Raw genomic sequence first — 16,216 nt, forward strand, 5'->3', positions numbered from 1 at the left:
GAAGAAAAAGACTTCCTTCTTTACCCTGCCCCAATCTCTTCGGCTTTCAGTACTAGCTGATGGCATCTTGGCTTTCTTTTTACTCATCTTGAGCCTTTCACCAGCCTTTACAACTTCACTAGAATCCGTTTTACAGGAAGGACAATACCTTAAAAAAAAAAAAAAGCATTTTGATAATATCATATTAATGTCAATAACAAATAATGGCCTTTCTAGTTTAGAATAACTTTTAAAATGTGTAATACTTAGTGCATATTAGAGTTTCAGTTGGCATTTCAGTACTAAACTTTTCAAAATATTTACACGATTAAGCTTGCCATTCTTTTAGAGAACTTAATATTTTATTATCAAATTCAGTACACAAGCCAACAAGGCTGTCCAATCCAAATGGCACCATAAACTCTGATCTTATCACTAATTCTCAGAGTAGACATCATTCATTTGAACTTTTTACCATTAAAACAAAAATGGTAAGAATAGATGATTCTAGACTGAACAATGAACCATGGCAACTGATACATATCTTATTTTCAAAGTAAAAAATCTATAGCCAATTATAACAAGTATACTGGATTAAAGGATGTTTGTCTCTAGCTCAATTTTAATTCTCTACAGTTGTTTATCCTTTAGCCTATTTGTGGCTGTCACTCTACTGTAACTTGGGTTGTTTGTTGTTGTTTAGTCCCTAAGTCGTGTCCAACTTTGAAATTCCATGACTGTATGTAGCCTGCCAGGTTCCTCTGCCCATGGGATTTCTCAAGCAACAATACCAGGGTGGTTGCAATTCCCTTCTCCAGGGGATCTTCTTGACCCAGGAATCAAACCTGTGTCCCCTGCACTGGCAGGCAGATTCTTTACCATTGAGCCAACAGGGAAGCCCACTGTAACATATACATCATTATAAGCTGCCTTGTTATCATTTTGCGCTTGTTATCAATGTTAAGCGCTATAAAGGAAATATAAAGGTAGAAATACCTGGAGTAAAGGAAAATTTGGCCTTGGAGTACAGAATGAAGCAGGGCAAAGGCCAATAGAGTTTTGCCAAGAGAATGCACTGGTCATAGCAAACACCCTCTTCCAACAACACAAGAGAACACTACACATGGACATCACCAGATGGTCAACACCGAAATCAGACTGGTTATATTCTTTGCAGCCAGTGATGGAGAAGCTCTATACAGTCAGCAAAAAACAAGACTGGGAACTAACTGTGGCACAGACCATGAACTCCTTATTGCCAAATTCAGAGTTAAATTGAAGAAAGTAGGGAAAACCACTAGACATTCCAGGTACGACCTAAATCAACTCCCTTATTATTATATACTGTAAGTGACAAATAGATTCAAGGGACTAGATCTGATAGAATGCCTGAAGAAGTAGGGATGGAGGTTTGTGACATTGTACAGGAGACAGGGAGCAAGACGAGCCCCAATAAAAATAAATGCAAAAAGGCAAAATGGTTGTCTGAGGAGGCCTTACAAATAGCTTTAAAAGAAGAGAAGGAAAAAGGAAAGGAGTAAGGAAAGATATACCCATTTGAATGCAGAGTTCCAAAGAATAGTAAGGAAAGATAAGGAAGCCTTCCTCAGTGATCAATGCAAAGAAATACAGGAAAACAATAGAATGGTAAAGTCTAGAGATCTCTTCAAAAAAACTAGAGGTACCAAGGGAACACTTCATGCAAAGATGGGCACAATAAAGGACAGAAATGGTATGGACCTAAAAGAAGCAGAAGATATTAAGAAGAGGTGGCAAGAATACACAGAAGAACTATACAAAAAAGACCTTCATGACCCAGATAGTCACGATGGTGTGATCACTCACCTAGAGCCAGACATCCTGGAATGCAAAGTCAAGTGGGCCTTAGGAAAGCATCACTACGAACAAAGCTAGTGGAGGTGATGGAATTCCAGTGGAGCTATTTCAAATCCTAAAAGATGATGCTGTGAAAGTGCTACTCTCAATACGCCAACAAATTTGGAAGGAAAACTCAGCAGTGGCCACAGGACTGGAAAAGGTCAGTTTTCATTCCACTCCCAAAGAAAGGCAATGTCAGAGAATGCTCAAACTACTGCACAATCGTGCTCATCTCAGATGATAGTAAAGTACTGCTCAAAATTGTCCAAGCCAGGCTTCAATAGCACGTGAACTGTGAACTTCCAGATGTTCAAGATGGATTTAGAAAAGGCAGAGGAACCAGAGATCAAATTGCCAACAACCGCTGGATCATGGAAAAAGCAAGAGAGTTCCAGAAAAACATCTACTTCTGCTTTATTGACTATGCCAAAGCCTTTGACTGTGTGGACCACAACAAACCACAGAAAATTCTGAAAGAGATGGGAATACCAGACCACCTGACCTGCCTCTTGAGAAACCTGTATGCAGGTCAGGAAGCAACAGTTAGAACTGGACATGGAACGACAGACTGGTTCCAAATAGGAAAAGGAGTACATCAAGATTGTGTATTGTCACCCTGCTTATTTAACTTATATGCAGAGTACATCATGAGAAACACTGGGCTGAAGTACAAGCTGGAATCAAGATTGCCAGGAGAAATATCAATAACCTCAGATATGCAGATGACACCACCCTTATGGCAGAAAGCGAAGAACCAAAGAGTCTCTTGATGAAAGTGAAAGAGGAGAATGAAAGCGCTGTCTTAAAACTCAACATTGAGAAAACTAAGATCATGGCATCTGGTCCCATCACTTCATGGCAAATAGATGGGAAAACAGTGGCTTACTTTATTTTTGGGGGCTCCAAAATCACTGCAAATGGTGACTGCAGCCATGAAATTAAAAAATGCTTGCTCCTTGTAAGGAAAGTTATGACCAACCTAGACAGCTTATTAAAAAGCAAAGACATTATTATTTTGCCAGCAAAGGTCCGTCTAGTCAAAGCTTTGGTTTTTCCAGTAGTCATGTATGGATGTGATGCATGCTAAATTGCTTCAGTCGTGTCCAACTCTGTGCAACCCCATGATCAGCAGCCCACCAGGCTCTTCTGTCCGTGGAATTCTCTAGGCAAGAATACTGGAGTGGGTTGCCATTTCCTTCTCCATATGGATATGAGAGTTGGACTATAAAGAAAGCTGAGCGCCAAAGAACTCATGCTTTTGAACTATGATACTGGAAAAGACTCTTGACAGTCCCTTGGACTGTAAGGAGATCCAACCAGTCCATTCTAAAGGAAATCAGTCCTGAATATTCACTGGAAGGACTGATGCTGAAGCTGAAACTCCAATACTTTGGCCACCTCATGCAAAGAACTGACTCAGTGGAAAAGACCCTCATTGCTGGGAAAGATTGAGGGCAGGAGGAGAAGGGGATGACAGAGGATGAGATGGTTGGATGGCATCACCAAGTCAATGGACATGAGTTTGAGTAAACTCCGGGAGTTGGTGATGGACAGGGAGGCCTGGTGTGCTACAGTCCATGGGGTTGCAAAGAACTGGACACGACTGAGCAACTGAACTGAACTAACTGATAAAGGAAATCAGGGTTAGTGCCATTCCAGATGAGATTAGAAGAGCCAAACCTATCAAGAGTCCAAGCAAAGAGACATTAAGTGTAAAGGTCCTGAGGCATAATAAGGAATGGTATGTTCTGAAGAACATTAAAAGTAGGCAGAGGTCGGTTCACAGACGGCAAGGGTTTAGATTTTATCCTAAATTCAACAGGAAGACATTAGGGGTTTTAAACAGGTGAGTATTCTGATTCAGGATTTAGATCATTCTGCTGCTATGGCAGGAAGGATAGCTCATGAAAGCAAGACGACTAGCTGTGCATTTACTATAGGGTTCCTAGTGACTCAGCTGGTAAAGAATCCACCTGTCAACACAGGCGATGCCAGAGACTCAGGTTCAATTCCTGGGTTGCAAAGATCCCAGAGAAGGAAACGGCAACCCACTCCAGTACTCTTGCCTGGAAAATTCCACAGACAAAGGAGCCTGGCAGGCTACAGTCCATGAGGTCGTAGAATCAGACACAACTGAGCATACATGCACACACGCATACAGTTCAGGGTACAGATGGTGGTTGAACTGGGTAATGAGAGAAGAACTGTCAGATTTGCTAATGTTATTGGATATAGAGTATGTGACGAAGGAGAAGCAAGAATTGAAATCAAATTCAGCTTTTTCCTCAACAGGTGGATGAAACAAAAGATTATTATTATTACGATTGAGTGAGGAGTAGGATTTCAGTGGACATGTTTGTGGAAATCAAGATCTCCACTTGGAGTCACTTATTTTGTAATACTAGTCAAGCAAGCAGTTGAATACAGGAACATAAAGTTCAGGTAAGGCTGGGTCTGAATATAAAATATATATATATAAAAAAACAAATTCTGAACCATTTGCTTGGTATTTAGTCTCATCATTGCATGAAGCCATCTAGGGAACACTTGGGAAAATAAAGGCGGAAAGTGGTAAGAGATACAGTGGGAAAAATCAACTGAAAAACACTGTGCAAGGCTCTCTACAGTAATGTAAAGCATCTGAAGCAAAGGAGTAATGACCAAATTTGCATTTTTGAAAGAACACAGACTCATATTGGAGAAAGGACTGGAGGGATTAAAAAACGGAGAGATCAGTTCAGAAGCTGTTGTAGTAACTGAATGAAGGTACCAATGCCAAATAACCATTAGTTATACAATTTCAAGCACTTCAGTATACATTATGTAGGCCACTCGTCTTCTGAGATGGACTGCATCTCTGCTATGAGAAGACATGTATCTCTCTCAATAAATCTACCTCTTACATATTTGTAACTTTAGAAATCTACTTTTGGGGTTTCAAATACATATTGCACATTCAATTCTTACATAGTAACAACAAAAACTCCCTGATAATCATACCAGTATTCCTCTTCAGGGACCTTATCCAGAGGAGGATTCAAGCAGTAAATATGATAGGCCATGTTACATTCATCACATAGAACTTGCATGTTGGGTTCTTGTTTTCCACCACATACATGACAGGAGCAAGAACGGCATTTCTTATTTGGGTCTCCACCACAAGAGTCACATTCAGGGTCATTTTTCCCTATTAAGAACAAAATTATAGCAAGCCCAGTCTTAAAATCATTTTTATGTCTATGAATCTTATAAAGAAAAACCCATGAGAAATAACACACACCTTTTCTTTTTTTTAAACAAAAAGAACCATATGGAATAATTCAGTGCAAGACTTTAATATTCTCCAAATGTGCATCAAGATGCATAGGGGTAATACAGTTAACTCATGGGGCATCATAAGATATATTAAAATTTCCAGTGAAATAACTGAACAAAGTTGTTCCAAAATGGAAGTGTTAGGTATCATCTGTTCTGCAGAGCCAAACCTTTCCCCAGGTGGACTAAACTAGGAGGGGTACACCTGTTGGAAGTCAGCAAATCCATTTTGGTTTTGCTATGCCCCCAACATACTCTTTATTAGTAAATACAGTACTAACAGTTGATTTTTTTAAACCTTACTTATCAATTGGTTCAGAATTCTGGCAACTAACAGGTTCCACTTATTGCCCACCCCTCCCCTGCCAATCTCTCCCATCTAAATCCAAAATACTTTTTTGCCAAAATATTCACTTGAAATTATAAAATAAACATATATACACAAAAGTCTTATAGTAATGCTCACTAACATCAAGTTAAATTTATAAGAACTATAATATAGAGATAGCCAAATATATTAAAAAAATGAAACTGCAGAATAAAGTTTTTATACAGAACTGTATAAACACACAAAGATGAATTATATAGATACAGAAAGATGTCTAGAATGACATGCTGCCAAAGGTATGTTTAGATTTCTGGTTTAGAGAGTTATCACTGGCAGTCTGGCTGTGGCTCTGAAATGGTTTCCTTACACAGAAGTTCAAAGTTGTAGCTATAACATGATTAGCATTAGGCAAAGAACATATATATGCGGATATACTGACAGAAAACACAAGAAAAACCTAGTCAATTTTTCTTTTGTGTTTTACTGAAAGCCAAGTCACATTAAACAAGTTTACTCAACAAGTTACCTTTATTCCTAGAATATAACCATGCAATCATACACAGAATGCCTTAAAGTTCTTAATTCAAGTCTAGATGTATTAGCATTGCAGTCTCAAAAATGAGTATGGCTTAAACCAGTAACACGGAAGTCTAGTTATTAGTCTGTTAAAGGACTTGTTTTGCTCTAGTTCTGCACAACTGTGGTTAAGAAGAGGACAGGCAAGACTCTTTAATCTTGAATATTTCTTTTGTCAGAATATATGAGACACTGACATCGACATATGGCAAAAGCTCAGTGAATTCTTCTCCACACACACACATCAGAATTAACAGAGTATGAGACACTGTAACCTATTTGGAAAGATAGCAATTGAACTATGAAGGAAAAGACTTAGAATTTAGTCCTACCTTTGTTACCAACTAGCTGCATGAAATTACGTTACATACGAGATGAGGCTACATTCTAATGATTACATAAACCATTCATTACCTCCCAGAAATTCAGGGCTCAACCAGGATTATTCTTCTCAGACTCTACTAGTATAAAAATAAGGCTCATTTATTAAACATTAATCTTAAATGGCCACATTACCAAAGTGGGTTTTTTATCTGGACAGACTATAATAAAGGAAACATCAAGAAAATGGCAATAAAATGCCAAGATGAGAAAATACTCTTCGAAAACAAATTTTATCATTTGAGAAAAATCCATTAAACCAAACTGATCTTATATCAAAATGGTTGTCTTGAAAATAAATTTGTACGGTTTTTAGTTTTGTACTTCCTCAAAAGTCATTCCCTGGCCAGTCAAAATGGCAATCCTGAACAATACATGCAGTCTCGGCCCATAAGAAAGATCCATACTTAAAAACTTTCCATCTGCCAATGAAAGAGGATGGGCTCCAGGTTTCTCGATCTTGAAGATTTCATTTATGAATCTTATCTGACAGTCATTTAATTTTCCTTCAGAACCCCTGTTTAAAAAAGAAGAAAGGTCAGCAAAATCTAAACCATATGCAAATCAGCAAAATATAAACCATATGCAAATAGTAATTAAAAGTCAGTTTGAAAACTCACCGAACACTACTAAAAATGGGGTAATAGCTATTCCAATCACTGAATTATTGTTTCCAGTAGTAGGAAAAGTCCAGTGATTAATATTTGAAGTTAAAATGTAACTTTAATATTAGGGGGAAAAAATCAAGACTTAGATCATTTGGTGAGAAGACACCTATCTTGTAAATTTAAAGATACGGTAAAATGATACTCCCAATTAAAACAAAAGATTTAAACATATTTCCAATAAACATACACGTTTCTGAGTAAACAGATGACCTCATTACAAAGAAAAGTCTTTCAAATACTAAGCCATATTTTTCACAGACATATTTATAGCTATTTGCATATACTTCTTCAAAGTTTCTTGCTGTAACTATAGATTTATATAATTCTCCTTTTAATCTATCAACTTTTGCTTTATATTTTTGAAGATATATTATTGGGTACATACAGACTAAGAATACTTAAATGTTCTTATGAAATGTCTATCTCTAGTAATGCATTTTGTATCACAAGGGTACCTTTGGTTTTTTGGGTTACTATTTGCTCGGTGACTTTTTCAAATATTTCACCTTTCCTTTAAAACTTCTAACATAGAATGCAAACAAATGCAGAGAATTTATAGATAGATGTATAGTTTAGCCAATTAAAAGGCACATATCCTTGTAACCAACCAAGACAAGAGACAGGACTATCAACCCCCTCAACACTTCACATCCTCCCTCCAAGTCAAAACCTCTTCACTCCCTCCCATGAGTCACCTTTACCTTAATTTTCTTCAATCTTCTCACCTGTCTTCCTCCCTAAGTATATGATATAGTTCTGTGTTTCAAAAACTAAATTCCCAATCTTTTCCCTTATAACTTGTTGACGAACCCCCACCATTTGTCCTACAGTTTCCCCTCGTTTTGATTTTGATATCTGAATTCCCTAAGTTCATTTCAGTTTTTTCTGTCATTTGTGTTTCCAGTAAATCAGTAGTTGGTCTGGTGAAAAGGTCAAAAACCGTTGCTTTAAGGCATGTTTTTAAAAATGTATACTGGAACACAGCTATGCCTATTCACTTATGTATTCTCTATGGCTGGTTTCATGCTACAGCAGCAGAGTTGAGTTGTGACAGAGACCATCTGGCGGCCAAAGGTTAAACTATTCACTATCTGGCTCTTTACAGAATAGAACTGCCGACCCTTCTTCTCAGCGTTTACTCAAATAGTTTCATTTTTTGAGTAAAATCATCTACAGGTCTATTTTCATCAGTAACCACCTAATTATTTAGTTGTCTTTTCCTATGATGATAGCAGCCACAGATGCTCAATGACTAGATTAATTCACTGCTGCTGCTGCTGCTGCTGCTAAGTCGCTTCAGTCGTGTCTGACTCTGTGTGACCCCATAGATGGCAGCCCACCAGGCTCCCCCGTCTCTGGGATTCTCCAGGCAAGAACACTGGAGTGGGTTGCCATTTCCTTCTCCAATGCATGAAAGTGAAAAGTGAAAGTGAAGTCACTCAGTCGTTTCCGACTCTTTGCAACCCCATGGTCTGCAGCCTACCAGGCTCCTCTGTCCATGGGATTTTCCAGGCAAGAGTACTGGAGTGGGGTGCCATTGCCTTCTCTGGATTAATTCATTGGGGATTGGATAATGCTGACATTCTAGTTCTTTCACTCCCTTTTCACTTATTTGCTGAAATAATTGCATAAAGAGAAACATGACCACATCAATTATTTGGTAACTCAGTGGTATAGCTCATATAACAAATACAAATGGAATACTTTAGCAGTAAAAAAAAAAAAAAATAGCTCTCAAACATTCTATGCAGTTGACCAATCAGTTTCTATATTACTATGAGTTTACATATTTGAGGTGTTTCAATCCACTTTAGTTATTATTTGCCTTATTGATGGCCAAATTGTCTCATCTTCAGCCAATGGAATCTTCCAGTTGATTCTCAAATCTTTCTGACAGGAGTTTAGCAGTCTTTGTGGGCTTTCTTGTTATCTGCGAGACAAGATGTTCCTAGTTCTTCTTGTACGTTTCTGCCTCTAGCCTGTCCTCTTATCTCCAATGAAGCCTGGTTTTTTAGGTGTGTGTGTGTGTGTGTATGTGTGTGCTTAAGTCTCTCAGTCATGTCTGACTCTTTGTGATCTCATGGACTGGGGCCTGCCAGGCTCCTCTGTCCATGGGGATTCTCCAGTTAAGAATACTGGAGTGGGTTGCCATGTCCTCCTCCACGGGATCTTCCCAACCCAGGGATTGAACCCAGTTCTCCCACATTGCAGGTAGATTCTTTACTGTCTGAGCCACAGGGAAGCCCAAGAATACTGGAGTGGATAAGCCTATCCCTTCACAGGGGAACTTCCCAAGCCAGGAATCGAACCAGGGTCTCCTGAATTGCAGGTGGATTTTTTACCAGCTGAGCTATCTGGGAAGCCTTCTTTTAGATGGAAATGGTTATTTCAAGACCACAATTTAGGCACTAACAAGCTTATTGCAACTGGACTGATCGCAAAAATATTTTCAGGTCTTTTTAGTGGACAAACCTACAAAATTGAGACCTACACATTAATACATATACAAGATACCTCATGAGATCATGCAAACACTTTCTGTTCAAATTCAGGACTGAAGGGAAAGTTGGCTTTTGACAAAGCAATTATTTATCTGCTTCTCTTTTCTTTCACAATCAGAAAATCCTAGTTCTCAAAGACAGCAGGGATGCCTAAATGAGAATGCTACAAGTACTTCTTTGCTTTATTCCACGTTACACATAAGACATTTTCACCAGGTGTAATTAGGATTATAGAAAATACTTTAAAATTTCTTTGTATATTTCTTCCATGTATTAGTTATGGCTATAGTGTCAGACCATAAAGCTGTTACATACTACCCATAAAGCCATTACATATTATACTTTCTGCTTTATGTACCTCCTTTAGTCCTATTTCTAGATATAGAAAATTTAACTTTAAGTTAGATGGCACTCCAAGGTAACTAGCAGAAGTAAAATCAAGTATCTGGAAGAACCCAACTTTAGTCAGTCCAATAGCAATTTTAAGATACACCCTAATTTCACAGATGTTAAAATACAGAAAAGTTAATTTCAGATTCTATGAAATACTGTATTTCCTGAATATCTATTTAAACTAGTTCTTAGAACAAGGTCTGACACACAGCAGCAAAAACAAAAATCAAAGCATTAACATTCTAATGGTATGACTGGCAAAATAATAGGCCCCAAAGATATCTGTTATCAGCCCAGGAACCTATGAATATATTACCTTACATGGCAAAAGGGACTTTGCAGACATTATGAAGTTAATAACCTTTAAATAGGATTATCTAAATAGACCAAAGGTAATCATGGGGAGATCTTGAAAGTAGAAGAGCAAAGAAAGAGCCTGAAGAAGATGTGACTAAAAACGAATAGTCGAAGATACAACTTGGTTGGCTTTAAAAATGGAGGAAGTAGGCCATAGGCCAAGGAACTGGGAGATCCCTAGAATCTTAAAAAGGCAAGGAAAAAAAATTTTTTTTCCAGAGTGTCCAAAATGGAACACAACTCTCCTGATACTTTTAGCCCAGTGAAATTTGTAAGTCTTCTGCCTTACAGAACTGTAAAATAGTAAGTTGTATTATTTAAGCCACTGCTGCTGCTGCTAAGTCGCTTCAGTCATGTCTGACTCTATGCGACCCCATAGACGGCAGCCCACCAGGCTCCGCCATCCCTGGGATTCTCCAGGCAAGAACACTGCAGTGGGCTGCCATTTCCTTCTCCAGTGCATGAAAGTGAATTCACTCAGTCATGTCCGACTCTTCACGATCCCATGGACTGCAGCCTACCAGGCTCCTCCATCCATGGGATTTTCCAGGCAAGAGTACTGGAGTGGGGTGCCATTGCCTTCCCCGATTGAAGCCACTGAAGTCTGTGGTAATTTGTTACAGCAATAATAGGAAATGAATACAAATAGGGCAAGAGAGAATAATAAATGTCAGGTGATAATCAGTATCATAAAGAAATTAAGTTAGACTAAAGGAGAATTTAAGTAACCCAAGCCGGGTGTGTATGATTTTACATAGCATGATCAAGAAAGTTGTCTTTCAAAGTGATGTTTGAATAAAGAAATAAAATGAAAGACAAAGCCAGTCAATGAATACCGGTGTGGAGTAGACCAGTGAGAGGAAACGGTCAAGGGCACACGCTCTGAAACAGGAGCACGTCTGTATGATTAAGCAACACAAGGAGGCCAATACGGCTGGAAGACAGTGAACTCTGATTTATAACTTCATATGAACATCAAGTTTATAAATCTGTAAAAATGGCACATTCAATAATAAAATCATCACTAAAGATGTTATGATAAGTTACTATAGATAAAATTTAGTAAATGAAACCCTATTAAAAAGATGCAAAATATGCTATGTACATTCATACTTTGAGTGAGGTTAAATTTTTTTGCTATAGGATTCAAATTCTACTTAGGAAACTCTAATCTAGTATAATTTAATGTAGTATTAAGTATACAAGAGTAAGTGAACAAAAGTTTGAAAAACGGATTTAAACTCTAGACTTCTATTTTCTTCAAAGCTCAAATAGAAATGACAAGTGAAAATAGAATGTGTTAACTAGAATTAGATAGTTAAGCATATTCGCCTTTTGGTACTCACTTTAAAAATTAGAAACAATAATGAACTTTAACCCCAAGTTCCCTTATCAAATCTCCAAGGCACATTAAAAATCATGTCCTCTATTTGCTTCTTCCTTTGCACCTTATCAGTTCAGTTCAGTCGCTCAGTCGTGTCCAACTCTTTGTGACCCCATGAATTGCAGCACACCAGGCCTCCCTGTCCATCACCATCTCCCGGAGTTCACTCAGACTCACGTCCATCGAGTCTGTGATGCCATCCAGCCATCTCATCCTCTGTTGTCCCCTTCTCCTCCTGCCCCCAATCCCTCCCAGCATAAGAGTCTTTTCCAATGAGTCAACTCTTCTCATGAGGTGGCCAAAGTACTGGAGCTTCAGCTTTAGCATCATTCCTTCCAAAGAAATCCCAGGGTTGATCTCTTTCAGAATGGACCGGTTGGATCTCCTTGCAGTCCAAGGGACTCTCAAGAGTCTTCTCCAACACCACAGTTCAAATGCATCAATTCTTCGGCACTCAGCCTTCTTCACAGTCCAACTCTCACATCCATACATGACCACAGGAAAAACCATAGCCTTGACTAGACGGACCTTAGTCGGCAAAGTAATGTCTCTGCTTTTGAATATACTATCTAGGTTGGTCATAACTTTTCTTCCAAGAAGCAAGCATCTTTTAATTTCATGGCTGCAGTCATCATCTGCAGTGATCTTGGAGCCCCCAAAAATAAACTCTGACACTGTTTCTACTGTTTCCCCATCTATTTCCCATGAAGTGATGGGACCAGATGCCATGATCTCGTTTTCTGAATGTTGAGCTTTAAGCCAACTTTTTCACTCTCCTCTTTGACTTTCATCAAGAGGCTTTTTAGTTCTTCTTCACTTTCTGCCATAAGGGTGGTGTCATCTGCATATCTGAGGTTATTGATATTTCTCCCAGCAATCTTGATTCCAGCTTGTGTTTCTTCCAGTCCAGCGTTTCTCATGATGTATTCTGCATAGAAGTTAAAGAAGCAGGGTGATAGTATACAGCCTTGACATAGTCCTTTTCCTATTTGGAACCAGTCTGTTGTTCCATGTCCAGTTCTAACTGTTGCTTCCTGACCTGCATACAGATTTCTCAAGAGGCAGGTTAGGTGGTCTGGTATTCCCATCTCTTTCAGAATTTTCCAGTTTATTGTGATCCACACAGTCAAAGGCTTTGGCATAGTCAATAAAGCAGAAATAGATGTTTTTCTGGAACTCTCTTGCTTTTCCCATGATCCAGCAGATGTTGGCAATTTGATCTCTGGTTCCTCTGCCTTTTCTAAAACCAGCTTGAACATCAGGGAGTTCACGGTTCACGTATTGCTGAAGTCTAGCTTGGTGAATTTTGAGCATTACATTACTAGCATGTGAGATGAGTGCAATTGTGCGGTAGTTTATATAGTTCTATATAATCATTACAGGAAAAAAAAAAATTTGTACAAAGAAAACTCAGCCCCAAAGAGCTTAACTGAGAAGTTCTAACAAACATTCAAGAAAAGGACACAAAATTCTACCATAAAATAGAAAAATATTACAGCACACTATTTTTAAAAATTAACATAATTTGTAAAGGATAGGAAAGATAATATACAGATTTCACTCACTAACTCAAATGGAAAAGTCCTACACAAAATACTGTCAAGCCATATCCAGGAAAGCATACCTACAAAATACCTGTCAAACATTATAATTATTGGTAAAATGTTCAACAAAGTTTTTCTTGGTGATCAGGGTGGAAAGAAAAATAAGATACCTACTTTACCACCTCCTTCTAACAAGCAAGTGGCAACTGGTGAATGAAGACAAAGTTAGAGATCAAAGGAAAAAGAACACATAAATGTAATTCATGGAGAAGGGAATGGCAAATCACTCCAATATTCTTGCCTGGGAAACTCCATGGACAGAGGAGCCTGGCGGGCTATAGTCCGTGGGATCGCAAAGAGTCGGACACGACTGAGTGACTAACACAAACATAATTCACAGATTATGATTACAATCATAAAAACCCCAAAACAACCTACATGCAAATTAAAATTAATAACTCTAGTAAAGCTAATGGATCCAAAATCAAAGGTTCTTTACATACCAGTAAGAAAGGAAAATGAAATTTATTTATTTATAACAAGTGCTACCTGAGGCTAAGTAAGAATAAAAGACACTTAAGATCAGACCTCTGGAGAGAATTCTACCAGGCTGAGTCATATAATTGTCAATAATCAAATATTTTGAATCTATAAAAACATTTCATACGGTCCAATCTAATAAAAAGGGCTTCCAAGGTGGCACCAGGGGTAAAGAATCCACCTACCAATGCAGAAGACACAGGGACATGGGTTCAATCCCTGGGTTGGGAAAATCCTCTTGAGAAGGAAATGGCAACCTATTCGATTATTCTTGCCCAGAAAATCTCATGGACAGAGGAACCTGGGGGTGGCTACAGTCTATGGGATCACAGAGTCAGACGCTACTGAGCGCACATGCCTAACCTAATAAAAACATGACAAAATCATATTAAAGGCCTAAATAAATGCAAAGAAATCACACTCATAGATTAGATTTAATCCTGTACCTCTCAAATTCCTAATGGTTTTTATGTATGTGTTACCAAGGTGACTAGAATGCTCTGTCATATTATGAAAGTATGAAACTTATGTAAGGATATACAAAACAAACCAATGATACAAAATAGATACATCCATACATCAGATGGATGAATGGCCTTTTAAATGAATGATGCCAGGAAAAATGATTATTCACATGTATTAAGGCAAGTCTAATGTTTACCTCACATTGTACCAAAAAACCTACTTCAAGTGGGTTAAAGAACTAAAGAAAGCTGGTATTAAGCTTTTATAAGGTAATAATGGAGAATGTATTCTATGAGTAGGGCAAAGTTTCTCTCCTCTACTCCACTCCATGTTTTACTGAGATATAACTGACGTACAATTGTCTAAGTCTAAGGTATACCAGACCACCTGACCTGCCTCCTGAGAAATCTGTATGCAGGTCAAGAAGCAACAGTTAGAACTGGACATGGAACAACAGACTGGTTCCAAATACGGAAAGGAGTATGTCAAGGCTGTATACTGTCACACTGCTTATTTAACTTCTATGCAGAGTACATCATGAGAAATGCTGGGCTGGATGAAACACAAGCTGGAATCAAGATTGCTGGGAGAAATATCAATAACCTCAGATATGCAGATGACACCACCCTTATGGCAGAAAGTGAAGAGGAACTAAAAAGCCTCTTGATGAAAGTCAAAGAGGAGAGTGAAAAAGTTGGCTTAAAGCTCAACATTCAGAAAACGAAGATCATGGCATCTGGTCCCATCACTTCATGGCAAAGAGATGGGGAAACAGTGGAAACAATAACAGACTTTATTTTGGGGGGCTCCAAGATCACTGCAGATGATGACTGCAGCCATGAAATTAAAAGATGCTTGCTTCTTAGAAGAAAAGTTATGACCAACCTAGACAGCTTATTAAAAAGCAGACATATTACTTTGCCAACAAAGGTCTGTCTAGTCAAAGCTAGACATGCAGCTTTTCCAGTAGTCATGTATAGATGTGAGAGTTGGACTATGAAGAAAGCTGAGCACCAAAGAATTGATGCTTTTGAAGTGTGGTGTTGGAGAAGACGTGAGAGTCCCTTGGACAGCAAGGAGATCCAACCAGTCCATCCTAAAGGAAATCAGTCCTGAATATTCATTGGAAGGACTGATGTTGAAGCTGAAACTCCAATACTTTGGCCACCTGATGCGAAGAACTGATTCATTTGAAAAGACCCTGATGCTGAGAAAGATTGAAGGTGGGAAAAGGAGATGACAGAAGATGAGATGGTTGGATGGCTCATCACAGACTCAATGGACATGAGTTTGAGTAGGCTCTGGGAGTTGGTGATGGACAGGGAGGCCTGGTGTGCTGCAGTCCATGGGATCATAAAGAGTCGGCCACGACTGAGCTGCTGAACTGAACTGAAGGTGTACAACATAATGACTTAATATACAGAAAAGTGATTACCACAAAAAGATTAGTTAACATCCAACACCCCACAGTTACAGATTTTTTCCTTGTGATGAAAATTTTTAAGATCTACTCTCTAAGCAGCTTTCAAATATACAGTACATTATTAACTATAGTCACCATGCTATACATTATATCCCTAGAACTTATATATCATATAACTGGAAGTTTGTACCTTTTAACCACTCTCACCCATCTCCCACCCTGACTAACCCTCAGAAGGTTTCTTAAATCAAGACACAGAAACTATAAGCATTAGGGCAAATTTTTGACAAATTCGACAACCTAAAATTAAGACTACTATTCAAACATAGGAAAAAAAGATAAGCCACAGAATTGAAGTAGGTATTTTCTCCACATATAACTGACATGGTCAAGTCACCATAACTAGAACTCCTAAAAATTCAATGAGAGACTACCTAATTAACTACAACATACACCAATGCTTGAAACAGGATCCTTAATGCTT

The 16,216-nt window shown here is 38.3% G+C and overlaps 1 protein-coding gene across 2 annotated transcripts in view; it reads right to left on the reverse strand.

The window, feature by feature from the left end:
- The window catches only part of LOC120860211 (E3 ubiquitin-protein ligase UHRF2), a 72,786-nt gene that overhangs the window by 18,958 nt on the left and 37,612 nt on the right, over positions 1 to 16,216 (reverse strand). For both annotated transcript variants that reach the window (XR_005720267.1, XM_040235991.1), the window contains exons 5-7: positions 6,865 to 6,974; positions 4,858 to 5,044; positions 25 to 148 (exon numbers count right to left, since the gene is read on the reverse strand). Coding sequence is in view for 1 of the 2 variants with exons in the window: in XM_040235991.1 (XP_040091925.1) it covers positions 25 to 148; positions 4,858 to 5,044; positions 6,865 to 6,974 (421 nt within the window). In the remaining variant the exon portion in view is untranslated. The remainder of the gene's footprint in view (positions 1 to 24; positions 149 to 4,857; positions 5,045 to 6,864; positions 6,975 to 16,216) is intronic.

This window comes from Oryx dammah, unplaced genomic scaffold, assembly GCF_014754425.2.
Source record: "Oryx dammah isolate SB20612 unplaced genomic scaffold, SCBI_Odam_1.1 HiC_scaffold_11050, whole genome shotgun sequence".
Classification (NCBI taxonomy): Eukaryota; Metazoa; Chordata; class Mammalia; order Artiodactyla; family Bovidae; genus Oryx; species Oryx dammah.